The following is a 25901-nucleotide window of genomic DNA, read 5'->3' on the forward strand; positions in this document are numbered from 1 at the left end:
CAAGCACTACATCAACCTCGTTTGGATGCCTTACCTAGTTAACTGCAGCAGTCCAATTAGCATAACCTTTCTTCTCTCCCCCAGATTTCAAGGGTTCAAAGCACTATAAACTCTTTCACGTTGCCCACACGCTAAAAGACTACAACATAATGAACTTGAGTGGAGAAACTAAAAAACCAACAGAAACAGAGGAAGCCAGTATGTCCGTGGCTCTTTTCTGGTGATAACAGTAGTGTGCAATGGGATGTACTCCAAGACGATCAGAACTGTCCATTCCGATTTCTTCTCAGGCAAAATCACATACCCGAATTGCGAGAGCTGTGATCGCCCGATGCGACCATAGCTGCCGAAGCCGCATGGGCCAGACTCTCTCGTTCCGCCACGCGCAAAGATGGGCAAAACCAGATAGCACCGAACAGACACCCAATCCTCCCGGCAGAAGAGCGAACATCAGCGCGAAGTTGGTCGATGGGTTTCCACCCAAGTCTGTTAAATCAATGCTCGTCACGCCAACAAGGAAGAGCCAAAAGGGCGCAAAAAGAACCAAAAGAAACAGCGACGTAAGATGAAGAGAGAGGGAGCCTTCCGTAAGATCATCTAACACGGTCCTGTATCTATATCATCACACTACTTACATATTTTATACAAGGTTATCGGTCATAAGCGTGCCTAGGGGTGGCTCGATGAAGTAAACCAGAGAGCCCAACGCAAGGATTAAGAGAACGAAGACGAGCAGCGATTTGCGAGGATCTGCAGGTTGCCTAACGAGAGTGATTCCTTCTTCCTGTCCGGAGGTCGAAGACGCATCGTCCAATTGTAAGGTCGGGCACGTGAAGTAGCCGTACACTATGCCCATGACGGCTGCTCCCAAGTGCGTCCTGCAACACCGTAGCAACGGTCATTGAGGGGTCAAACTCGAAGAATCATGTGGCTAGTAAATGAGGGAGGATGCGCTTGTTTTTTAAGTGGTTGGAGATCATCTTTACCAGTCATCTATGTGGCCAAAGTTGCTCAATAGGAAGCTGAGAGCCGTCGCGACTACTGCCTTCTGGAACATGCTCTCCGATACGTCCTTCGAAATCATTTCTTTGTTTTGGGTTTGGTAGATGAGCCAGGCACCTATCATGGCGAATATCGGTCCCTGCAGCGAGATATCATAACCAAAATCAGCTGTAGTCCCAGTAAGTTGAAAATGTAGATAGTTCCACAAACAGCAATCAACCCAACTATACAAGAGTGAGGGAATATCTATGCTGAATCTGAGTTTGGCTTCTCAATTCCATAAATGTGGAAACAGAGAATGGTATGTAGTTGATGCTTACCGTGCCACCGACAGTCGGATCGGGCGTGTGCAGAAAGCTTGTCAAGTTGCCAGATATTCCTCCAAGCAAGTATGTCAGGAAGAATGTGAATGAACCATAGCCTTTGCAAACCTTTGGCCCGAATGCGAGAAGCGCCCAACAACCAAGAGCTATATGGAAAACTCCAGAGTGCTGCATTCAGAAAGTCATCTTGACAAAAATCTTCAAGATGAAAGATAGATCTCCCCAACAGAATATTCAGAAATGTTCATGGAAATTTATTGTGACAGACCACTTTTTATGACACTAGAAACAAGGGTACTGCAAGTTAAATGCCTACTCAGGACTAATTTCGTCTTCGGTTTGTATCACGAAGAACATAGAGAATATGTGTGGATGCAATCATCTGTTGTCGCTGCGTGTACTAAGGCTAGGAAATATGGCCACTGAATCAGTAGAAGAAAGGAAAATGAAACCAACCCTCGATCTTGTACCAGAAACATTGGTGTCACAAGCCTCCACCATTCTCCGGTCAGGATGAGGTGATTGATTTTCGCTCCGTACAGCAGCGGAAGAGAGAATAGGTCCATGTCTGAGTTCCTGACAGGCCTCGCTAATTCGAACAGAAACACGGCAATGTTTATGGAAGCTATGATACTTCTGCAGCCAGAAGCGCAAAAGGTTTTCATTAGACATCGAACTATCTGACGGATAACACTACATATTGGACAATGAACTTCGGAGAGACCAGACCAGCACATTACATTAAGTAAAGATCTGAAATGTCATCGAAGTTTTGTAAAACTTGAGAATCCTGCCCCTTCTCGTCCCTCATAAGCCTTGGTTCATTGCGAGCTCTCGTTTTCCTCCAATGAACTATTTTAGATTCTTCGCTGGGAGGGAATGGAGTTTCCATAAGATCGCTTCTGGCGGTGACCTTGTCCTGGGAACTCGATGATGAACAGGCTCCGGAGTTGGTATCTTGACATGCAAAGATGTTAGATTATTGTCATTTCTACATGAAAGTAATCCGTCAAAAAAAGGAAACTCCGGCAATCGAAATACGAAGAGAAAATTCCAGTCATCAAACAAATATGGACAGAAATGAGAGATTCCCGCTCACCCAACTTCTGCAATAAGTAGCATAATCGAAACATCGACATTGTCATTCCATTTAAGCCCGGCCGACAAATTTTCATCGCCGGATCATCAATATGAAGAGTAAGCAATCACATATACCTGACATGCCCTTTCCTCCCTCAGCTTTGCCAAGATAAGCATCCCGCAAGTCCAACCCCCTTTCCGACTTGAACAGATCGCTTTTTCCGAGCACTTCAATCTTTACACTAGAATCGTCGTCCAAGACGGGCTTGTCGACATCACCAAGTTTGCCAAAATAAGAATCAAGTGCCCTCAATTGGCTCTCACTGCTATCGTTGGAAGCATGACACGTGACGTGCGCGCTTTTCCTGTGAGGAGCATTCTTTACAAGGCGTTTTAGGTGGCCATCTGCCCAGGAATCTCGCCGTAGAAAGGGTGCTCCGACCATTTTCTCATTTTGCAAAGACCTGCAAGGCTTCCCATACGTTAAGTGTACTTCGGTCTCTTTTCTTGTTTCTTGTCGTCTCTATACACCGATCGCCGGACACAAGACTTACCATCTTCTGCCGATATCAACAGAACCGGAAGAGAACCATCTCAAACCGTGTACCGTGGAACCGGGGTCACACACGAACAGCCCCTCGCGGTGTCTCGGGATATTCCGGCTCAAATGAGGCCGGCCGATGTACGGTATCTTGTAACGTATTGGCGTCACGGCCATGTTAACCTGAACGGGGATTCATTGAAATCGTAAATGTAAGCAAGAACGAAGAACTCGGACAACAGCAAGAAGAGGAAATCTCTGCCATGTTTACCATATCAAGATGGTATCGGTTCAGAGCTGGAGAGGGGGGAGGCATTCAGCAGCACAGCCCCAACAACAACCTGAGACAAATGTACTTTGTGTGTTCCATTAATGGAAGTCTTTTGATGTTCTCTCAACGTGGGACTGGAGCTCGAAAGGAACAGCAACGATACGAACGTATCGTTGTGATCCCGGCTTATCTCTGATGGACCATTGGGATGTCGCCACGTCTCGGCCACAATCTCGAGCTCGAGCCTAAGCCTGTGAAGCCCTAAGCGCCTATCAACACTCGACCCCACCCAAGGATTTCAATTTCGAGGACCTTCCCCCCCAACGGCACAAACGTTCTCCGCACGTTCATCTGTAACACTTTGCTTTGCTAGTGAAATTTGCTTTTTCTGTTTGATTGTGCGAACCACAGAGAGCTTCTGAGACGATCCCAACTGAGTGATTCCATGTGAATTTTCTACGTTCGGGCGGGTCGGGGCCAGGTCGGATCCTCTCGATTGGATCAGTCCGATGGACGTAAATGTCGAGAACGAAAGTTTAGACATGAGGTATTGCCCGAATGCCACGCTCCGGGAGAGAGTTACGTGGAGTTTATCTACATTAGCATCACTTGGCCTAAATTTTTATCACCCGCACCAGTGTCCAGGAGTTCCATGCAGGTCGACAAGCAGACAATCCCTAGAATGGCGGAAGGAAAACCATATTTAAGGCTCTCGAAAAATGAATAATTTAAAAAATATTTTTCTAAAAATAATTACTGATTTTTGCGGGCCAAACCAAAAAGGGAAAAAAAAGACAGAATTTTATTAAAATAATAATAAAACCATTAAAAATCTGAAAGCATTAAGATATAATTAAATATTTGCCGATCAACGCCTGGCGGCAAAATGAATTAAATTAACATAATTAGTAATTATAATAAATTTAATTTTTTTTTATAATTTTATCGATTTTGAACTTTGCATAATTGTTTAACTCCCTACCTGACAACATTGATGGCCAAAATCTCTTCATTGAGCATGCCCGCAAGACACTAAGCAAAAAGTGCACCCATAAATCTTTAGACATTGCCTGCTTATCATTCAAAAAATACCTATCACACCTGCACCCATAAATTTCAAAACTTAATTTCGCATTCCCGAAAATTTTACGACTTTAATTCAATGTGAAAGGTGTAGAACTTTACTGCTTGATTGAATAAATTGAGAGGGGCATATAGGTCGATCACATTCTGTACATACGATTTAGCACCTGTGATGCGATTTTCTTGACCCTACGATTCCTATTCTGCCTTTCCCTGTAATTTTCGTTCTTAGGTTATAATAGATCCATTCAATCAAAAATTTACCATAAAATTCAAAACTGGCGAAAAGCTCAGCCGTTAATGCCAGCAAGTAGAACAGGGTGACCCCATATCAAGTGCAGCTTTCTTCTGAGATAAAACTTCTGCATCATGTTCTCGACTCGTAACTCTTCATGGTTAGCAGCAAATTTTCTTCCCGCAAGCAACGTTAATAGTAGAAACGCGATTTCCATTAAAACATAGAGAATTAGCAATGCAACATCAGATTGACCACTCGAAATACTTAATGGCTTTAATAGGTGATGACGTTGACTCTCTTTTACATAACAACTAAACAATGGTCCTGTTTCAACATAAGAGCGCGCAATTCTTGCAAAGGAGAACAGATCAATCTGTGTCAATGATACGACGATGCGGACGAGCCTAAAAGCCTTTTTGAGTACAGAAGGCAGAACATAGCATTGGACCCTCATCCTGTTCTTGACAGAACAGCGACAAAAGGGACCTCCAGTCTATCTGACCTTTCATCTGATGGACAAGCACATAGACCCTGCAAGTACAACCTCCGCAGTGAAGAGATGGAAGTGCAACCTCTGCACGTGCCCATAAACACGAACAGCGAAGCGGTAGATTCTACAGCCAGGAGCACAAAGATGCATGGCGCGCCATATTGGTGCTTTCAACCGTAGAGATCCACATTTCGAAATCCTTTATGGGCAATTAACCGGTCCATGCAACTGTACTTTCACAAAGGAAAGTGGTAGTGACGGAAGTACCTGTTTGAAGGAATTAGAAGCCAAGAAGTAGTTACGTATGATCACAGTTATACAAGTCCTTCAAATCATATCCAGAGTTCTCACATAACAAATGGTTCAACTGAGAATACATAAACAGAAGCTCGCATCATGAGGTATCAAAATTCATCTGCATCCTTGTTTAGTGTGCAGCCTTTTCTGCTCTCTCACATCTTGATTTATTTCGAAAGAGGAACCAAATTACACAAGCACATTTCTCTAAATTGCACATGGTTCCTCTAATGTTCTTTGACTACATAATACCCTTTCCAAGATATGAAACTAGCTGCCACTCAACCAAATTCTAAAGCTCTGCTATGAAAAGAAAACATTGCACGCCAACTACCTAAATGTGCTTAAGGTAATCGTTCTGATAAAACATCTCTTCAAGGAGGCACAAATGAGATAAGCTATCCAATGAGCTTAAGGTAATTGTTCGATTGTAAAGGCATAAGCGGGAAAAAAACATTCGCCCTTTTTTTAAGACTTTCCTGATATATTCTATGCCACAGCACCCTGAGGCCACAAATTATTCCAAAACAATGTCCAGCTAAAGGTTGCATTCAGAATCCTCAGTCCATTGAGTATGCTCAAAACTTTACGTACCTCCAAGAGCTCAGTCTTCTCGAGGTCCTCAAAATATTTAGATGCATGAGAACGCTGCAGCTCCCAATTTTGACAACAGACATGTAAGCCCAGCAAACAGCAGAAATAGGACCACGACCAACTGAAATTGCAGTGAATCCAGTTAATTCACACTGCTAAAATGCGACAGTTTTATCATCTCAGATCAGGTACCATAACTAACTCAAACCAAACAAAAAAGACAGAAGGTCACGCAATTTAAAACCACTTACATTCTAAACATCAGTTCAGGAACCATTCAGAACCTTAAAACATGCAAGTATCCAGGGACCTGAAAATTAATAAGCATAACTATGGCAGCAAGGTGAAAACAAGAGAATCCAGAATATGTGAGTAGCTCACCAGGTAAAAAGTACTCACGAGCGACTTAGGAAATGGCATATGCATACAGGCTTCCTGTTTAAAAGAGATAAAGGACCATGTGAAATGATGGGCTAGAGAACAGATTCATCACATGGCTAAAGCTTAACTTGACTAATCTAACTAATCTAATTGTCTCTGAGAGCTTCCTTGTAACATCTCTCTCGCAACAGCCCGAGCTTATGTTTAACTGGTATTGACTATAACTGCCGTTGATCTCCCATCCGATGTTAGAACTCATCAGGGAATGACAGGATTTGTTCCGAAGATGAATGAAAGGCTTCCTTTCTTAATTAACCTTGGCAATACAACGTTCAGCTTCCCTCCCTCCCTCCCTCTCATTATCTTCCATGTTGACGAGTAGAATGTATTTTTTCTTTTTTTTTGGGTGGGGTGGGTGTTGTGTCAGTTCAGGGGGTTTGGATAACTCTTGCAGTAAATATATGAAAGATCAAGATTACCTTGTCCAAGAATCAAAATAGCATTTGATGCCAGGGAAATGATACTTTGAATCTTTTCGCTCGTAAAAATTGCTTGGACAACTAGCAAAAGATAACAATATATGTAAGTCACCAACCCCTGCATTGGTATCAATAAAAGAAGAAACAGGAAATGGACACAAATAAAAAGCATCGCTGAAATGGGGGAATCAGATGACTATCGTTAGTTGAGAAAAGGCAACCAATAAGTTCCAAACAAGTGCTACACTATATATCTTAGAAAGATTAATAAAACGAGAGGCATGCATCATACTCATCAGATGTAATTCTTCGGGTAATACAAAATGGAAGCAGCACGACCAAAAATCTATTTGCAGACAATCTATAAATTGTATGTAATGAAAACCTGAAATCTGCGTCAGCCTTTCATGACTCTGATTTCCATTGTTAGCATCGTTAGCAGCCTCCATGTCAAATCCAACCATCATGTGCACAGTATTAGAACCATCGTCTACCCAAATAGTTCCTGTACCTACAAAAATCATTGTTGATGTAATTTTTACATAAATGATAAGAGTTAAATAACAATTTAATCAAGGACACTACTTCCAAGAACCTAAAACCTACACCAGCACACTACACTGGCTCTGTGAGAAACCAGGCAAAAGTCACAATACAGTTCCCAATATATCGCATCTAAAACATCACGTTAATGAGAGAGAGAGCACCTTACTCATTGTAATATCAGGAAAAGCAGTCAAGTGTTGCACTTTCATGACATGAGGCATATGCTTCAAATGGAAATTAACATCAGAAGCAGTGGGTGTCTTGGACTTCGGCAGGCATACAAGGTGTAAATCTCCAACTGAATCCAAAACAATGAAGGATCTTGGGGACAAAGGTTGGATATAAAGTGCTTTAAGTGACATCACTGCTGTGGATATAGAAGTTGAGGCTACATCATCGTCGCTCTTCAATGTCACAAAACAAGAACTCCCATTGCTGGCCTCTTGCTTTAACTTGACCGTTGACTGTTTCACTGCAGGAAATAATACATTTTCATCACTGTTAGGAAGACCACAGCCAATATAAAACATGATAAATAACAAAACCAATCATAATCTAATAGTCCATGTATTAAGTCTTTCTTCAAAAAAAAGGGGAAGAAAAGTTAAAGGAAAGGCAGCACACTCAACGACACACTAGCAGAGATCCGGAAAGAGATGAAAAAGATAATTAGAAGAAATCAATTATATGAGTCTCATTCCATAAGCCAGTTATACACTGACAAAAACTGTGTAAAACAATAGTAGATAAGCTGAGGATAAGAGCTTGTTCTTTGGTTTATAATTCCAATCTAGCCTATCTTCAGAAACATATGACGAGATGAAATACTTCGATAAGAACTTCAAATCAGGCATATGATAGTCTACAGTTACTAATTAACACCACATTGGCTGTTTGTCTTCAATTATTCATGCTACTTGCATGTACAAATGATTATTATTTCTAGTAACAGAAACCTAGACAGATTGAAAAATCCAGCCATTGGAGCATATGATCAATCTTATGAGAAGAAGCAAATAATTAAAATAAGTACTTAAACTCTATTCGAGGAGTAGTTGTGAATCCAATCAAGAATAAGATGATAGAAGGTCGTTTAAAATGGTTTTGTCAGTTCGAACTTAGTCCTTCAGATGCTCCAGTGGAGATATATACTCAATCTAAAAAGGAGGACGAGGAGACCTAAAAAGGCATGGAAATAAGGAAATACATGAAATATTAAACACTTCGAACTTAAAGAAGACTTGATAAAAAAATTGAGTACAAAGGCCAAGAATGATTTATATTGTTGACCTCATTTAGTGAGATACGGCTTAATTTTGTTGTTTTGATGGTTGACTGGCCGGATCAACATTATTGAGATATGATCAACCAAGTAGGACTCAAAGGTCCACGCTTCCAACAACCACACATACACGCTATGAGTTGATGCCTGGATATGGTTGACCGAGTAGCTTTTCTAATGGAAATAGAAAGAACTAGAGAACAAAAAGCGCTAGCACTAATTTAGATGCATGCATCGTTTTGATAAAAATTAGCTGTTAAGCTACAACTGAAACAGAGACCAGAAAACAGGCCTCTTATGATTGTCTTTCTTGATAGGTGACTCAGGCTTTTTATTGTATTATCTTGCTTAGAGGTTTAATACTCACTCTGGCATGAACAAAAGAAAAAAAAGAAGTGTGACATAATCGTAGTATCGCATGGCAGTTAGAGTTATGTAATATCACTTAGAGATGCAAGTACGCTGAAAATGATGACAAGAACCACACAAAATAGAGCAGATTTACACCTATAAAACAACCTTGACGAGGAATCATGCTCAAAACAAGTGTTAAGAGTACTTAAATATTAAATCACGCCTCCATCTAATAGTTTAAGTTTTAAGAACAGTTGACAGTAGTTCCATAAAATCTCACATGATATCAAAGCAGGAGATCCCGAGTTCAAATCGCCCAGGCCCCATTTGCCTCCCCACTTAAATATGTCTACGTTTAATACTAGGCAAAAAGACCGGACTAAGTGTGAGGGGAAGTATTAGAGTAATTAAATATTAAACCATGCCTTCATCTAACAGCTTAAGCTTTTAGAACAGTTGGTAGTAGTCCTACAAAATCTCACAAGAAGCAACCCCGAGAGCTCAAATTACATATTCACAGGAGAGAGTGGAACTAATTTTCTTTTGCAGTGGAAAGAGGAGTAGCCTTTACAAGGTCATTCACCTTAAAAGTTACCACAGAACCAACTATTATACAATCAAAGACAACAATCACAGCAAGAGAGGCGAGATAATCTTACCTATGATGGAAAGAAAAAAACTGCTTGCATAGTCTAGGAATTGGTACTTAGGGTCAGACTGGTTTTTCACCATGCAGCACATTATAACAGTATCACACAATTGACAGAAAGGGAATCCAAGTTCATAGTTCTTTGCACCCATATGGATGTACAATTTCACCAGCATCACGAACTTAATGCTTAGTATCCAAGCAAAAGCATGCTCTCCTAAAGACTTAGCTTTGCCAGCATAATTACTAGACACTCAGTCACATCACCTTTTTCGTACCAACTCAAAGAGAACTAGCTTGCAAGTTTCTTCCTTCATATAGAACACCTTACAAATAAAGCATTTTACACACATTAAGGCCCATCCATGCAAACAGGAACTTCAAAATAGGGGGTGTAATAGGAAAGTTACAGCTTATCTTATATGACAATCATGGAGCCTTGGAATGATAGGTGAGATGACATGTAAAATCTCAGTGTTTTTCCCATACACTAGATGACATGCAATAAGTCTAGATTAAGTGATCAATGCACTTTGAAGAAGAAACCTGAATGTTTGCAACTGCTGGGATTAATCAGCCATCAACATAAACGTTGCCAGGAACTAAGGCATGTCCTCTTTTTCTATCAGAGTTCACCAAACAGCAACATTCTAGAAAGTTAAAAAAAATTTAGTATCAGTAGGACTGATGCATGGCAGAACTAAAGCAACCGATCAAGATTGACGGTGAAGCAGCTTAAGTTAAGACTTAGGAAGAGACATGGTTATGTTACTTGCGGAAAAAGACGTGCATTCGCATATGTTAAGTTCAGATGAGTAGCCCTTATATACTCCAAAAGCAAAACAAGAAACTAGCGAGTCAGTCAGTAATCGTAGTGAGTACTCGTAGTGTGATCAAGTATATAAAACGAGAAAGTCTGGCAAACCGGAGCTTCAACATCAGAAAACAGAAAAAGATATTTAGTCTCTTGATCCAGTTCTTCCTCCTCTCATTTTTTTCTCTGACTTGTCCCTCATTCTCCATTTTTGTCATCTATTTCATTCTCACAGTCTTGCCAAAATTTCTACACATATCAAATGATATCAGAGCACTTTCCAGGCTGCTGAAGGTATTGAAGGAACTAATTTGGAATTTCAAGTTATTGAAGAATTGTTTAAAAGTCTGCTTCAAAAACGAGATGACTTCATATACATGTTACAAAAAAGCTCTCAGAAACAATTAGATTAATTAATAGAGATCAATCACATGCATTACAACTTACTATTGGAACTAAAAAAGGGCATACTGAATAACTTCAATGATTTGGCTCATTGATATTCCTAGAATAGTAGATGCTATCACATTCAATCATACTCAATCCGATGGAATTGTTGATCTTAAAGGGGATCTTCTAAATTTCACGGGAGGCATTTTCTCTTGGTTTCGTCCAGTCACTAATAGCATGATTAGTTTTAAATAATAGTATATAGAAATAACACTCGTAAAGAATCCATCGAAACCAAGAAGAACGGATCTGCCTGCCATCCACATCAAAATAGATGGAGTTCTCCAAAAGAGCCTGGTACTGGAGGAAGCCCTCCTAAGGATAAGAAACATAGGGCTAAACCTATATAATCTTGAATGTTATTAGTTCTGGTAGAACCTATAGTTTATCACCTGACGAAATTTTCTGTTCTAATACTCTACTCAAGACTTAATAGTATTCATTAAATCACTTCCTATCTAACGGAAGCCTATCGAATCAAATGATAAAGAACTTTTTGAGAAAAAGATGCCTTTGCCCATGCTGAGATGAAAATCAGTTCATGTAACAGTAAAAAGGTTTCGCTTAATATGTGGCCATGAGATAGGGATTAAGTGGAACAAAATGGACAGAGTGGTGGAGTTGTGAAAACACCTTTGCTTCCCTATTTTGGACCTTAGTTCCCCAGAACAATATGCTACTAACACTATGTATGGATGGTATGAATTGCCTAAACGAGAATTTTCAACAGCAAATAACGAGAGCTATTACTCGCTACATCGAAAAATTTCCATTAATGCATAATGTAAATCCATTGTTAAATCAGAACTCCGCATGTCAAATGAAATATTTGTAGCTATCTGCTCAAGCAGTGGTTAAAATTCTATCCGAATACTTAAATAAACTAGATAGACTTTTCTCTTCGTCTTAGGTCGATGGATCATCTCGACTTGAAGATACCCTACATGTGTAATGTACATTCCAATTGACCGAGGCTAATTCTAATTGTTTTGTTCCGAAGCAAAGATATACATGGAGCGGTTCGTACTATTTAGACATTCACGACGAAGACTCTTACTGCGCCACCGTCCACTTCTTTCTTCAGTATAACCAAAGAGAGATCTATGCATAGCAAAATTGAGCCGCTCCCAAAAAGTGAAAGATCCTCTAGATTGGAGAAGATCCCACTTCAAGGTTGAGCTTTGGTAAGCTCTCAACAAGAAGGTGAAAATCGTCATGTAAACTCAGTATTTGAAGTAAATGAGGTATTTAAGGGAGGCATGGGATTTACACTTAAAAGAAATTTTAGAATAAATGAGGACAATTTCGGTTCGGTCCATTTGTAGAGGAAAAGGTCTGTATTCTTGTAAACACAATCAGTTAATGAAGGTCAAAGAAGATAATCGGAAGTTGTTAAAATCTCTGAAGGTAATGATCATTCTGGTGCTCACTTTTCTTTTGATCATCCTTTCCCAAGACAAGGTCCATTTGTAGAGGACAAGGTCTGTATTCTTGTAAACACAATCAATTAATGAAGGTGGAAGAAGATAATCAGCAATAGTTGAAATCTCCAAAGGCAATGATCGTTCTGGTGTTCACTTTTCTTTCGATCATCCTTACCAAGACAGAACCACTATTCAAATTCAACAGTAGTTTTCACAGTGGAGATTAATGACTAGATGAGTAGACTTCCGAAAGAAAATAAGGAGAAATACCACAAGAAAGGCACCTCCTAAATTGTAACTAACATAACAACTTAACAACTTTGAAGTGCAAGAGCAAGTTAGCAGATGCTATGAGAACATTGATGCATGGCAGCAATTAAGAAACTGAAGAAGATTGATGATGAAGCAGCTGGAGTTAGGAATACTTAGTTACTTGGGGAAAAAGTGCATTGAATGTGAGTTAAGTTTCTGTAAACACTTAGTCATAATTCATTAGTGAATTGATTGGCAGTTTGTTGTTTCATAATTCAGTATGTAACAGGAGTAAGTGTGGCAAACAGGAAATCCAACATTATTTAAATGGCAGAGATTTTCCCTCCGGATCTTGTTCTTACTCCTCTCCTCTGGGTTTTTCTCTCACTCCTCTCATTTCCCATTCTTAACCTCTACTTCAATCTCTAAAATCTTCTCTAGCTTAATACAGTTGTCATGGACTAAGACCTCTTTAATGTCTAAAAGGCATAACAACAAAGGTAAAGTTGACTTGTTAAGTTAAGCTAACCTATGAAATTCTCCGAATAACTTCTACTTTGGTGCATATACCAAATCATAGCTGCTAAACCGCATTTTTGAAACAGATATTGTGCAAGAATCATACTAACAACCACACTACGTACAAAGGAGCTAAAATAGAATGAACAACGATCTAAGCAACACCTTTTTGGCAAAAGTAAATACAACAGCACAAAAAAAGCCACTCACCAGATGCAGGGTGCTTATCATTCTTCCCTTCAAAACTAACATTGCGAGCATTCTCGAAGTTTCCTGCAATCCCACTTCCAGTCACTCCATTAGGCAACTGCCGATTACCGAGCTTCCCATTCGGATTCAAATTCCTGACTCTCTTGCTTCCTCCCTTAACAATAGCCATCAAATTGAAAACCCGAACCCCATTCTCCTCCCCCAAAACAATCAACCCGAAAGAAAAACTAATCGACCAAACCGGCTTGCAACACTCGATCACCGCACACCTCATCAACTCCAAAGCCCCCCCATCATGACCCCCACCACCAGTAACCCCATCTCTCAGGGCCTTGACCGCGAAAACCCATATCTTGCCGCTCGAAATCGAGTACATGGCGAAGAAATTGGTCGACCCAGAAATCTTAATTGAAACCCCATGACGATTATCGAACACGACGCCGGAGCTGGGGTCAAAGCTGAGGCCTTTCTGCTTGCAAACGACTCGGGCCCTAGCGAACTTGTTGCCGCTGCTCTGGAGGACAAAGAAGCGGAGCAGAATCTGGGACCCGCCCCTGTGCGGGCCGGAGACGAGGAAAACGACCCGCGAGCTCGAATCGTCCGCATCCCGCCGGAGGAGGAGGAAGGCGGAGGAGGAAGAAGGAGGGGGGACGAGGGTCTGCGGAGGGGGGAGGGAGGAGGAGGAGGGGAGAGAGAGAGGGGAGAGACGAGGGTAGAGAGAGAAGGACGAGTCGGAGTGCATGAGGGCGAGAGAGAGAGAGTGGGGGTCATAGAGGATGGAGGCGATGGCCGGAGAGGGGGAGAGAGAGAGGTTGGGGATGGTTAGCTTGGAGGCTTGAACAACAACCATGAGAGCTCAAAAAGCGACTGCTGGAGCTCTGGCTGTTGGTGATTCTTTCAGGTGCGAGCGAGCGAGCGAGAGAAAGAGAGAGACACAGGACATGGCTTGGCCTGTCGGGCTAAGGAAGAATGGTGGGAGATCCAAGGTCGTTGTTAATTATTATTTTAATCGTGTTAGTGCCCCGTCGTGCTCGTTTAGTGATTCTAACCTGAAAACTGGGAGAGATAAGCTTGGAGGTTTCCTTTCAAGGGGAAGAGATTTTTAAAAAAAAAATTGAGCAAATTTTCTAGCACTAAATTTTAGACCATATTTCTATACAAATCAAATAATTTCTTGGTTTATCGACAAAAAAACTAATAATAATAATCATACGAGGATGATCAGATATTACCTTTAATGTAAGCTCTGCAATTAATGCCTAGCATACGAGATCTAGTTAAAAGTCATCCTAAAATTGAAAATCGAAGATTTATTTTAAAACTTTAGTATTTAAGCTCACACACAAGTATACATAAAAAGAAACATAGCAATTTCGCCAATTTCACGCACATATTCTCATCCATCGGACTTTCAGTCAAAGATATTAGTGTGGCCGGGTTTAATTCATTTTGAATTTAAAGATTGCATTTTAGCCGTTTTAAACATTATTCTTCTTACCATGGATCCCATGCTTATTCGAGGTGAATATCTAGCGCACATCTAATATTTGTTGACAAAATAGGCTATTTCTCATGAAGTGTACCGTCACTTAATTATGCATTTTTGTGGTGTGCCAAAACGCCAAAAAACCATTGGCAAATCTGTCAAAACGGATTGGCCCGAATTGGAATAACTCCTCTGAACGGGGTCCCAAAATAAAATACTTACTTTAATCGATGATTTTCAAATCTTAGAAGAGTATTTTACATACATCGCAAAACCATCCCGTGGAGATCTTATGAATAGTCCAAATCCTCGTATAGAAAAATAACTAGAAGAATTCAACGAGGGGAAAAAATTAAAAAGAGGAAACATTATGCAAAGTTGTCACTTGCCTCGTCATCCGCACTTGTCATCTATGTTCGTCGCGAGAAATTTTAGATCGTTTGCCGCTATGGTCTTTATTTGCCATATCAGACTTTATCAGTTTACATTTTCCACTTCAATCGTCACGATTTCCAAAGTACTTATGGTGACTTATGCACGTGTGGCTTTTATTCTCGTATGCAGATTGACACGATTTATTGAGATTGGCCATTTCCAAAGTACACAATGATTATTGGATTGGGCACATCTGAACTTTCAATGTTTTTCCCAATCAAGCACTTGAACTTTTTTTTTTTTCCAGTTAAGCAGTTGAACTCTTCAAACGGGTATGGCGAGCCTTGAACTTGTGTAGCCGGTTGCCGGCCATGACGAAGGCCCGACAACCGGCGGATGAAGAAGAAAAAGAGAAAAAAAGAAGTATAAAAAGTAATTTTAATATAAAAATAAAAATTATTAAAAAAATCGATTTTTTTTCCTCTGATAAAGTTAAGATATTAGAATTATTTTTCAAATGAGATCCAAACATTAGAAAATGTTTTCGGTCACACATCACCACTCAAAGGAAATCAAACCGTTTTTCTGAAAATGAAACATCTCGTAAAACATTTTGATGATTTCTAAACTATCCTTGATATATGTTCTATCTTGTTATGTGCATATGTTTGTTAAAATTTTCAAGGATCACATGATATCCATGACACAGCCATCATGTGAGGATCGCGTATCATCCGAAGCGTTTTTATGAAAACATCACGTGAAAACTTAAAAGATTTGATAATTGATGATGTTTGTATCTGACACTCAAAGATCAAGTCTTCGGTTTTGTTTGCTCTTCAACACATAAAATGTTCTTTGAAAAAAGAAGAAAATAGCCATTGTTTGATGGAAATACACGATGGGAAGATAAATTAGCTTCTTAGGAACGGTAAGCTAGCACATGTCAGAATTTAGTAGGGCAGTCAGCATGAAACAACAGTTGAAAGCACCTATTTTTGGATAGCCTACATTGGTTCAGAAAAAGCAGTTGTATGGGCAGTTCTGGTTCTGAAGTTGTAGGTCAAACTGTCTCTAATGGCTCTTTTGGATCTCCTCCACATTGTTCATCGGGTAATGTTGCTGATGTCTATTAAAGAGCAGATCACGAGAGAGAGAGAGAGAGAGAGAGAGAGAGAGACACGAATAAATACAGACTCCAAACATTTGCTCAAAGCTGTTTTTCTTGTTGATCATTTGATGTACTAAAAAACATCTTCTTGAGATAATTTTACTGCTTTGTAACCTTGAGAAAGTCAAGTGTACTGATCCAGTAGTGTGACTAAATTTAGATAATGTGACATATCATCTAAAGGATCAGCACATACTGTTTGTAATTTGAAGTAGTTGGTAGTGCATTTTAGCCCGAATTGTGGTTTTTAATTCTATAGAGTGGATGTAGACTTTGCATATAAGCCAAATCAGTATATATCTTGTGTGCTTGTGTTTTAAATGATATTTATTGATCCTTGTGCACATCTAGATATTGTTTCATGAAACATCTTTTGCGACCCGATCTTTTCTTCACACCTATTTATTTGCGCATAAATTGAAAAGGTTTCAAATAACCTATTTAACTCCCTCTAGGTTGTATTGTTAGCCCTAATAAATTTTGGAAATCATCTTCCTTTTTCATGAAAATTTTCTCCAAACAAAAGCACTCTTAGAAAAAATTTAGGTACTTAAAGTATCATTACTCTAAGTAATTATTAAGGAAAATCTAGGACTCCAAGGCACCATAAATTGGGGATTTTAGGATTGAAAATTTCGAGGTCGCCCAGGTAAGTTTTGGGTATAAAACGAATTCCAATAGAAGGCTCTAACTCAGTTTTTCAGCAATTTGACATGAATCTCTCTTACGATTGTTATAGAGAAAATAACACAAATGGCTTGAACTTTGGCTCAATATATAATGTGATCCCCGAACTGTAGCTCAATGTGGTCCTTGCACTTTAATTAATTCAATGTGATCCTTAAACTTTGGTACATTTTTAATTTAGTCCCTGAAGTACAAGAAAATGTTCAATATTATCTTTGAACTTGAATTAATTGAAGGACAATCTTGAATATTTTCATATAGTTCGGGGACTCAGTTGAATATGTTATAAAAGTTCGGGAACTATAACGAATAAATTGAAAATTCATGGACCATATTGCAAGTTGAACTAAAGTTCGGGGACCATATTGAACAAATTAAAAGTTCATGAATCATATTATATATTAAGCTAAAATGCAAAGATCATTTGTGTCATTAATCCATCATCATAGGTCGTAGTTTTCATTCGTGGCTGCTTCTATATTCCATCGTCTCTTGACAACTTTCCTTGATCATGGACCAATCATCACTTTGTCTATAGTTCACGTGGACCAAAAACATCTTAATCATTGATTATGTGAATTTCACCGTCGATTTCAAATAACAAATAACCCTAATGGGTTTGATCCGCGTGATCCGAGCATTTTAAGTTTCTTGGTATTTCGTGTCGTGCGTCCTTTTGCTTCTGAACGAAATTGGTCTTATGGGCTGCCAAATTGGTTGCCTTGTGCAGTTTTGTTGCAGGAAAATTATCAAAAAAACTTTAAACCTATTACAATTATGCCAATTCAGTCATAAATTTTTTTTTTTTCCAATTGAGTCCTAAATTTTTTATAATTGTGCCAATTCAGCTCACTTTACCGCCGACATCGACGTGGCGTCGTTCCAGTGCCGACGTGGATAATTTTTATTAATTTTTAGTTTTTTACTAAACATGATATCAAAGGACCGGAACCTTCTTTTTTTGAAAATAAAGTGAGTACGTGCGTGTTAGGTGCTTAGTTAATTCAAGATCCATGATACACGTGTTCAAACTAAATATTTTTCAATTCACATCTCCATAAAGAAGTGAAAGTTATCAAGTTCATGAATCAAATATATATGCGAAGTCTAAGATGTAACTGTTCTCATGTAAAACTTGCTAATTTCATTCATTAGAGATTCTTTTAACAATAATTTGGGGGTAGAGAGGAAGGAAGGGATTCCGTAGAAATAGGAGCATGCCTAATTATTAATGTCATCATATACATTGGACTTAATGAGACCTATATGTGCACTCATTTAAGGATAATCAACTCTCAAATGCCCAAATATCACATAATAGCCCACTAAGTATGAACTAATAGGGATTCATCTTGTTGGTCATTAGTTAACCAATCACTCTCCCCATAAGATGGCATCACATAACAGCCCTCTAAGATTACTAATATTTTAGGTTACTTCTCTTACTTGGCACACTGCCACATCAACGATCTCCGGCAAAAATTGATCGGAATGACTATATTGAAATTTCATGCAACATTTTATGACTCAATGGAAAAATTGCAAAATTTAGTACTAAGTTGGCTTTATGTAGTATAAGTTTATGAACTAATTGGACGATTTCCACTCCTCCTATTCCACTAGATGTAAACGTCATCTATCACATGTGAGGAAGAGATCCACCCTTTAATCTACCCTCTATTTTTCCCATAATATCAACAACTATTTGTTTTTGTTTGCAAATATCAACAACTATTTGCTAAAAAAAAATTTGGCACAAAAATAAATACATAGTCTAATAAATAAAAAATCTAAAGAATCATATGCTATGTTTTGCATATGTATTCGATGTATTCAATTCCATAACTCCAATTGATCTTGGCATTTTTTCCGCTTTTAATATTTTAACTTGTAATGAATATGCAATAATCCCATCTTCAAGAAATAAAATTTGATATCGCTAAATTATGGGTGGAAAAGAATCAAGCCCTCTTAATAATCACAACAACTATTGACATACCCTCATATCTGATTTCAATTTTGAATTGAAGTCTCCCCAATAAGATAATAGTTTAAGCTCAAAATTTTTAACCAAACATGCCCTTTTTTTTTACAAGCATCTCTTTGCATAAGTTATGTTGATGAAAAATAGTGGTTGGCTTTCTCTAACCATAATAACTTGGATTGGGCCTTACAGTTTACAAAGCCCAATTGGTGGCCCAAGGTGAACTGTCATTGAATAGGCGTAGTGGTTGGTGGATGCTCTTCCCTTGGAATTTAAATCGGAGAAACAATCAAGAAATTTCTTGTTCGATCAGGGAAAAAAAAAAAAGGAAAATTCAAAGAAAAAAGAGTTTATGATTGGGAGAAATTATCGAATATTTCTGAGTGTCAAAACCATTCAACCAATAATATATTCGGATAGTCACTTGAGTATATTAGTTTGTACCTTTCTTAACCAACGTCAATTGTTTTCAACTCTAGTCCTAACAACAGATATGACCATATTAACAATTGTGTCATGAATCGCCAAAACCGAATCGACACCTTTTCCATGTACAATATCATATTGAGAGACATAAGTATGAAGCCGCAATATTTACAGAAATAAAGCCCTATATCGATGTCGATTGTCGGGCAAAATAATAACCACCGACGTGGTTGGCCCTCTAGTGTTAGTTCACCTGTCTTTTATGCCGTCACCAGCTCGATTCACGTCGTAAGCAAATTTGCAATAGAGCTGTGTTAAATTATATAGCCGCAACATGTCTTGTGTGGTAAGACTTCCTAACTGTTAGCTAGTATTTCCATAGGTATTGGTGAAACTAAAAAGGCCAGTGACAGCCCCCCACTCCTTGGGTCTCTAAATATCCCCTAAAAACAAGGAAAAAATTGTAAAGATACATTCTAGTTTTATGTAAATTAAATTTTACTGTCCATCACCCTCAATATGAAATTCTTGGCTCGCTATTATTGATAGGAAATGTGGTGACGAGCTCACAAACCTCTTCATTTTGTAAGGAGTAGCTTTTGTTTAATCCAGAGAGCCCATAACTAGTGTGGGAACATCCAAAGAGGGAAAGCAAGCATTGGTCTGACTCTCTCCCCGAAGGAGAGAGGGGGGGGGTAAATTTTTCTATGAAAAACTGAAAAGTACACCAAATGCTTGAAAAAGAGAACAAAATGCTGAAAAAAGAATGAGAGATAAGAGCACGAAGATTAAGGATGTCTGCAAGAGTTTTTGGCCTCGAATGGAGCGGGGCCATCACCCGCACCTTCACCATGACGTTGTCGGACTTGCTTTTCGATCCTATTCTTCTATTTGGAAATATATATGTTGTAATGCTAATCTGTAAATTCTCTAAATTTTTTTTATGACTTTCTCCAACTCTCCTGTTGAAGATAATATCTACGGCGTTCATGGCGTCGAAAACTAAAGATCGAACCATTAAAAATAGGATTTATTTTTTTTCTTTACGTATGATTTCAATGTATCATTCCATATCCGTAACTGAATAAAGCAGTCGGGTACTCTTCATTTTGTTAAATGAGTAACAAGTTCTCGAAATAAGTATCCAAACAAAAGCATGATAGCATCTTTTTGTGTACACACTCTCTCTCTCTCTCTCTCTCTCTCTCTCTCTCTGTGTCATATTTTCAATTGATTGGAAAAGAATCAGATGAGGAAGAGGGTGTGGAAGGACGGAGGCAGCATGAAGTGGCAAAGAGCGTTAGGGTGGGGCTTCATGATTGGGATGCGCACGTGGGTGTGGTAAAAAGCTGCCTTTGACCAATCAAACCCTTGTCCGATCTACCCGAATCGAGTTGGCAATTCCGCCTCACCGGCCCCCACCCCCCAACCTTTTTTCCCCTCGAATTCACACTTCATATTTAGCATCTCCCCCAAAAAAATGTTTGGGAAGCCCTTAAAAAAAATCACGAAAGACAACGAAATTACTAATTTCCGCGTTGACATGATATCCCTCGTTAATTTCGGAGGATTGACAATGAACAAAGTAAATATTTAGTTATTAAATCATGCTTTTATTTATCAGACATAAAATCAAAATAAGAAGTACTCAATTCAAATTTTTCGAATTCCTATTTACTTTCCTAATTACATATTTTCCTCGCCCGGCAATAGTGGGGGCTATGGAGACCCCGTTGGCTAGCCGAGTGTTAAACATTATATTATACCGATTTTAACCATCGAGGCGCGCTCCACTTGGCCGCATCTCGGCGAGCAGTGCTTTTAATCCTCCAAGTCCAAGGGCCGCCCTGGCGGCTTCTTTCATCGTCGCCGCCCGTGCTTTCAGCCACTCGTCCCTCATCATCTCCGCCAACCGCTCCGCTATTTCCACTCCCTTCACCGCATCCCTCTCGCCCCACCCCCAGCTCTCCTCCCAAATCCCGATCCCCGCCCTTCTCACCAGGCTTGCGTTGATCTTCTGGTCCCCGTGCTGTGGCCACGCCAGCATCGGCACGCCGTGCCACACGGCCTCTGTGACCGAGTTCCACCCGCAGTGGCTCAGGAACCCGCCTATCGCCGGGTGGCCTAGTATCTCGCTCTGGTTCAACCAGCGCTTCACGGCTATGCCGTTCGCCGCCCCGCCCGAGGTTGCCATCGCCAGATTTTGCCCGATCACATCTTCCAGGTCCTCTGTGTCTTCTTGATCCACTTTCTTGCTTTTCACCATCCATACGAACCTCACCCCGCTCCGTACCAGTCCAACTCCTAGTTCTCTTATTTGCTCCCTCGACATGGCTGTTCTACTGCCGAAGCTCACGTAAATAACCGATCCCACCGGTTGATCGCCCAACCAAGCTGACGGATGAGAATGCGACTCTCCGAAGTTAGCTGGTGGGAGCAGCCCAATGGCAATTGCAGGTGGCAATCCTCGAGGCATTTTCGTGCTGTTTAGCTCTGTTAACGTATCCTGCTCAAATTCGTGGAACGTGTTGATCAAAATGCCATCTGCGTCGATCATGCTCTTGCCGTTCTGAGTGAGAGAGTTCTTTAGGAAGTTGTCTTCTTCTTCTAATAGGGGCGGCGGAAACCATGAGACGGGTATTGGTTCTTGATACGGTATCTCAATGACGTCTTCGTTATCCTGAGAACCGGGCATGGCTTTCGCGACGAATATCCGATGGAAGGACATGAAGAGCGTCAGCATTCTAGCGGACGACGTGAAGAAGACATAATTCGGAAGGTTGATGGCTCGGGAGATCGGAAGGACTGCGGATAGCAAGCTCATGTCCGTGATGAGAGCAGAAAGGGGCGGAGATACCGACGAGAGGAGGGGAGGGAGGAGGCAGCACGACGCACAGATGGCTTCGTAATGGCGATAGAAGGGATCGTCGGTGTCGCTAGAAGACTCGTTAAGGGGAAGAAGGCACAGTTGCTTGGGAATAACTTGAGGGAAGCTGGTGAAGAAACTGGAGAGGGCGTGCGACTCGGCGAGCGAGACCGTCGGGTGTGCGGCAATGAAGGTGACCCGGACGTCCTCCTCCGCCGCGAGCGAGGCGGCCAACCGGAGAAACGGCGTCAGATGGCCCATCCCGGAGCTCGGAAATAGAGCCACGTGGACAGTGCTCTTTTGCGCCCGGGTTTGTGACATTTCGAGAGGACAAAAAAATTGCTATTTCGTTGAAGGTACAAGCTGAATTGGACCTTAACATCCCTATATAAAAACATTGAGGAATCTGTAGGCAGATGGAGTCCAGGAAAGCAGCTAGAATATGTCTATGGACTGGTTGCTTTTGCTTCACGCTCCAGAATGTGAGGAAGATGGGAGTCTTCTCATGGTTCGCTTCTAGTTGTCGGACTGGAAAAAGTCACACCCAGCTAACTTTGTCAGAGAATGCAAATTTGATTTTGCTAGTGCTTTCTTGATTGATTTGGATAAAAAGGGAGGAGTACATACTCAGGAGTCCTAGAGATGGTCTGGATTCTCTTTGACTTTTGCCCTTATTCCGTACCCTGAAGAAAGTACATCGTAAGTGCCGTAACTATTGTATGCCGCTTATTTTGATAGTTTAATTTTTCAATCGATCAATTAAACACTACAATTTTCAAAATCCGTTCACCATGAATACCATAACTTTTGATGGCACATTTTAAATCATGGCTTTTTTATTAAGTTATAACATTCAAGTGATAGATTGAAGTTGGACAAAATGAGCGTTGAAAAAGTTTGATGTTGTATTTTAATGATTAAGAATATCTATAGGGTTTATATATATATATATAAAACATGGGTGCTTTGTAAATATTTAGTTTGGAGAGGCCCTTGGGAACACATAAATATTGATCACTCGTTTGTGGGATTTCCACCGCATTTTTTTATGAAAATACTAGATAAATAAGTTTTATGCGTTTTATCATAAATGTCCGGTATCGAGGAAATTTGGTTAGGAAGTAAACTAATCGGCTATCTACCAAATGAAGAAAATATCTACTAACTAAGACTTGAGAGGTGAAATAGTCCACTGTGGTTTCTGGGCCTTGTGGTTCGCTTTTGTAAATGTATTTGGGAAACGCAAAATGGGCTAAACGGATTTTAAAATGCAAATATTTTAAAGTGTATTTTAAAAATGCATCACAACTTTAACATAAATGACGTTTGGTAAAAGCTATACCTTGTAAATGACTTTTACTATTTTTTTAAAGAAAAACTCTTAATTATTTAACTAGCTTGTATTTTGCATGGTCATTCCTTCTTTGAGCCGTCTAGGTCAGCGACCTCAAACGAGGCCCGAGGATCTCGTGGAGCCTTCAACGGTAGAACAAAATTAGGGTTTTCTTAGATATTTTGGATTTATGAAAGTTGAACGTGGGTAAAATTGAAAAAAATTATAGTGATTTGAATGCAACTTAAAATTATTTCCCAGGTTGCTCTAAAGTGGGAGGTGGCCCAAAGTTTTGCAATTACTAGTCTGAGAACAGATGAAAGAAATGGGGCAGGAGTATAACATTGTAGTATGCTAATTGACTTTTAATTAAGGATATTTTATTTTTTGGGTTTTACAAATAAAAAAATTTTTAAAAAAAAAAATATATGTGATTTCACGTGTGAGTGCTGTGAAATTTTCTGGAGGTTCGTATAAAAAAAAAAACGTTGCGCTCGATGAATTGTAAACTTGTAGACTAAACGAAAAAAGAAGAAATAAAAATATTTGATTTTCTACTTTTGCTCAATAAATTGACTTTTGATAATAGAAATTCGTTTGGTAATAGTAGAAAATTTATACATCTAAAACATTATTAACAGGAAATTTTCTATGAAGATTTTGTCTGCAGCTGAAAAATTTATACTTCATTTTAAAACTTTTAAAATTTCTTTTTTATTATTAAAAATATTATTTATTTTTTATCAACAAGTCCTTTTTTGTTTTTAGAGTACTTCTTGAGTTGAGAAGCTACTTTTTTTAACTTTTCAATTGGGGAAAAATAATTATAAGTGAAAAAAAAAAATTTAAAAAAAAAAAATAAAAAAAAAATAAGTTTTATAAAGTATAAATCTACTTCCAGTAGTGTTATCATGAGCACTCTTAGATACCCCAAAGATGAAAAATTGCTCCTAAAGAAACTTTGTCACACCACTCACGAAGGGGAAAAAGGATCTTGTAAAAGTAGGTTTGTTGCATGGTACGAGCTAATTAACTTCCCACAAGAGAGAAAAAAAAAGACAATCTTTTGAATCAACTAAAAATTAGTAATGATTCAATCCAAAAGTTTGGGGACCACATTGAATAAATAAAAAGATATAGCACATTTTAGAAAGTTAGTTTTTGTATTTATCTCGTTTGTATGTGTTCCTTCTGAGGATGCTGAAGTTTCGTGGTCCGGTAGTTCTGGCACCTCGGGTTATGTTACCTTGATTGTGTCCAATTCGGACGCAGTCTTCCTTAGGGCATGTGCTGGAATTGGTTTTTCAAATGGACTTGGAACCCTAACACGTATTGTGTTGCATTTACTATAATGTGGTTCCGGACTAGGCCCATATCATATGCCTCACTATTCTTGAGGTTGAACTGCGGGGATCCTATTTCAAGATTATGGGTTATTAAAAAAAATTTTTACTTTGGCGGAAGATTGTTGACATGGATACCGGCCACCCTATGTGGCACAACCATCATTTTAATAATATTTTATTTTTTATATTTTTCTTTTTTTTTATTTATTTTTTTAATTTTTTACATATTTTTATTAGAAAATGTTTACATTAGTACCAAACGTGCCACTTAGGATGGCTGGCATCCACAGCAGCGATTTTTGGTCGAATGAATTATTGGTCAACGAAAGATTTATAACTAAATTATAAAAAAAAATAAAAATTGAATTAACATAATTGTAACAAGTTTAGGACTTTTTTGAGTGATGCTGAGAACATATTAGAGGAGAAGAAGAAGAAGAAAAAAAATCGGAATGTGAGGGGGTCCTCTGGCTGCACAATTTTTACCAAAAGAAAGAGGGGACTGGCTCTCGATATTGGGCTGCCTGGGGCCTTAATGTATGGTACATTTGATGGGTCCTTTATTTTTTTGGATCTGTTCTGACCGAGAAAATTGTGGGTTTGTCCACATATATTTGTTGTATTATGGGGTTGCTAATTGTCATTGACACCTTTTATGACGTTACTTTATTGATATTTTTTTTTATGTCACTATATCTGAGAATGCCGCTATATTATGTGTATTTTTATCTGGATGTGGTTTAGCTACCACAGTAACGTTGTTAATTGGTGGGGTTCTGTTAGATGTAATTTAGCCGACATAAACAATGTCAAAGCTATCCAAAGCATCTTAGAAATTAGATTTCATGCAAGACTATCGACATAAAAGTCAGAGTTAGAGACTGTAAATTACAAAAAAATGAGCTAAAGGAATAAAAGCCTCAATTTTCAGTTAATCTGATTCTTTTA

The 25901-nt window shown here is 39.2% G+C and overlaps 3 protein-coding genes and 1 long non-coding RNA gene across 12 annotated transcripts; all 4 read right to left on the minus strand.

Moving 5' to 3' along the window:
• Nucleotides 1–171: 171 nt before the first annotated feature.
• Nucleotides 172–3358, minus strand: LOC115745343 (RHOMBOID-like protein 9, chloroplastic). 2 transcript variants are annotated; one of them, XM_030680845.2, is made up of 8 exons: nucleotides 3218–3358; nucleotides 2960–3129; nucleotides 2541–2869; nucleotides 2066–2282; nucleotides 1796–1961; nucleotides 1323–1493; nucleotides 987–1141; nucleotides 172–878 (listed from the first exon to the last, which is right to left on the minus strand). In XM_030680845.2, exons 1-8 carry the CDS (start codon nucleotides 3260–3262, stop codon nucleotides 641–643), a joined length of 1491 nt encoding a protein of 496 aa, XP_030536705.1. In that variant the 5' UTR covers nucleotides 3263–3358; the 3' UTR covers nucleotides 172–640. The 2 variants fall into 2 exon arrangements, with proteins under 2 accessions (XP_030536705.1, XP_030536704.1); XM_030680844.2 differs by having other exon boundaries at nucleotides 987–1196; nucleotides 1252–1493.
• A 1410-nt stretch (nucleotides 3359–4768) lies between these two features.
• Nucleotides 4769–14255, minus strand: LOC115745344. Of its 7 annotated transcripts, none has more exons than XM_030680848.2 (8): nucleotides 13280–14254; nucleotides 7492–7797; nucleotides 7165–7290; nucleotides 6780–6860; nucleotides 6301–6354; nucleotides 6171–6203; nucleotides 5920–6040; nucleotides 4769–5295 (listed from the first exon to the last, which is right to left on the minus strand). In XM_030680848.2, exons 1-5 carry the CDS (start codon nucleotides 14127–14129, stop codon nucleotides 6326–6328), a joined length of 1392 nt encoding a protein of 463 aa, XP_030536708.1. In that variant the 5' UTR covers nucleotides 14130–14254; the 3' UTR covers nucleotides 4769–5295; nucleotides 5920–6040; nucleotides 6171–6203; nucleotides 6301–6325. The 7 variants fall into 7 exon arrangements, with proteins under 7 accessions (XP_030536708.1, XP_030536711.1, XP_030536709.1 ...); XM_030680851.2 differs by having other exon boundaries at nucleotides 5920–6001; nucleotides 6170–6203; XM_030680849.2 differs by having other exon boundaries at nucleotides 4769–5256; nucleotides 6171–6229.
• On the minus strand, nucleotides 4769–25213 carry LOC125316413. The gene is made up of 3 exons (XR_007199637.1): nucleotides 25202–25213; nucleotides 20589–20595; nucleotides 4769–5467 (listed from the first exon to the last, which is right to left on the minus strand). It is a non-coding gene; the product is annotated as an uncharacterized LOC125316413 (long non-coding RNA).
• LOC115745392 (UDP-glycosyltransferase 13-like) lies at nucleotides 21170–22627 on the minus strand. 2 transcript variants are annotated; one of them, XM_048284708.1, is made up of 2 exons: nucleotides 22304–22627; nucleotides 21170–22213 (listed from the first exon to the last, which is right to left on the minus strand). In XM_048284708.1, the coding sequence occupies exons 1-2, from the start codon at nucleotides 22593–22595 to the stop codon at nucleotides 21180–21182; spliced, it is 1326 nt and encodes a 441-aa protein (XP_048140665.1). In that variant the 5' UTR covers nucleotides 22596–22627; the 3' UTR covers nucleotides 21170–21179. The 2 variants fall into 2 exon arrangements, with proteins under 2 accessions (XP_048140665.1, XP_030536774.2); XM_030680914.2 differs by having other exon boundaries at nucleotides 21170–22627.
• Nucleotides 25214–25901: the final 688 nt, after the last annotated feature.

Source organism: Rhodamnia argentea, chromosome 8 (genome assembly GCF_020921035.1).
Source record: "Rhodamnia argentea isolate NSW1041297 chromosome 8, ASM2092103v1, whole genome shotgun sequence".
Lineage (NCBI taxonomy): Eukaryota > Viridiplantae > Streptophyta > Magnoliopsida > Myrtales > Myrtaceae > Rhodamnia > Rhodamnia argentea.

What these genes read in the sequence shown, in the direction of transcription:
- LOC115745343 (XM_030680844.2), bottom strand. Translation starts at nt 3,262, where the DNA reads ATGCCTCCCCCCTCTCCAGCTCTGAACCGATACCATCTTGATATG. An exon ending in ATTTCAGATCTTTACTTAAT is followed by an intron (nt 1,962 to 2,065) that starts GTAATGTGCTGG and finishes TTCTGGCTGCAG; the next exon opens with AAGTATCATAGCTTCCATAA. An exon ending in TTTGGCCACATAGATGACTG is followed by an intron (nt 879 to 986) that starts GTAAAGATGATC and finishes ACGGTGTTGCAG; the next exon opens with GACGCACTTGGGAGCAGCCG.
- LOC115745344 (XM_030680848.2), bottom strand. Translation starts at nt 14,129, where the DNA reads ATGGTTGTTGTTCAAGCCTCCAAGCTAACCATCCCCAACCTCTCTCTC. An exon ending in AAGGCTGACGCAGATTTCAG is followed by an intron (nt 6,861 to 7,164) that starts GTTTTCATTACA and finishes ATCTTTTGCTAG; the next exon opens with TTGTCCAAGCAATTTTTACG. An exon ending in TATTTTGATTCTTGGACAAG is followed by an intron (nt 6,355 to 6,779) that starts GTAATCTTGATC and finishes TCTTTTAAACAG; the next exon opens with GAAGCCTGTATGCATATGCC.
- LOC115745392 (XM_030680914.2), bottom strand. Translation starts at nt 22,595, where the DNA reads ATGTCACAAACCCGGGCGCAAAAGAGCACTGTCCACGTGGCTCTATTT.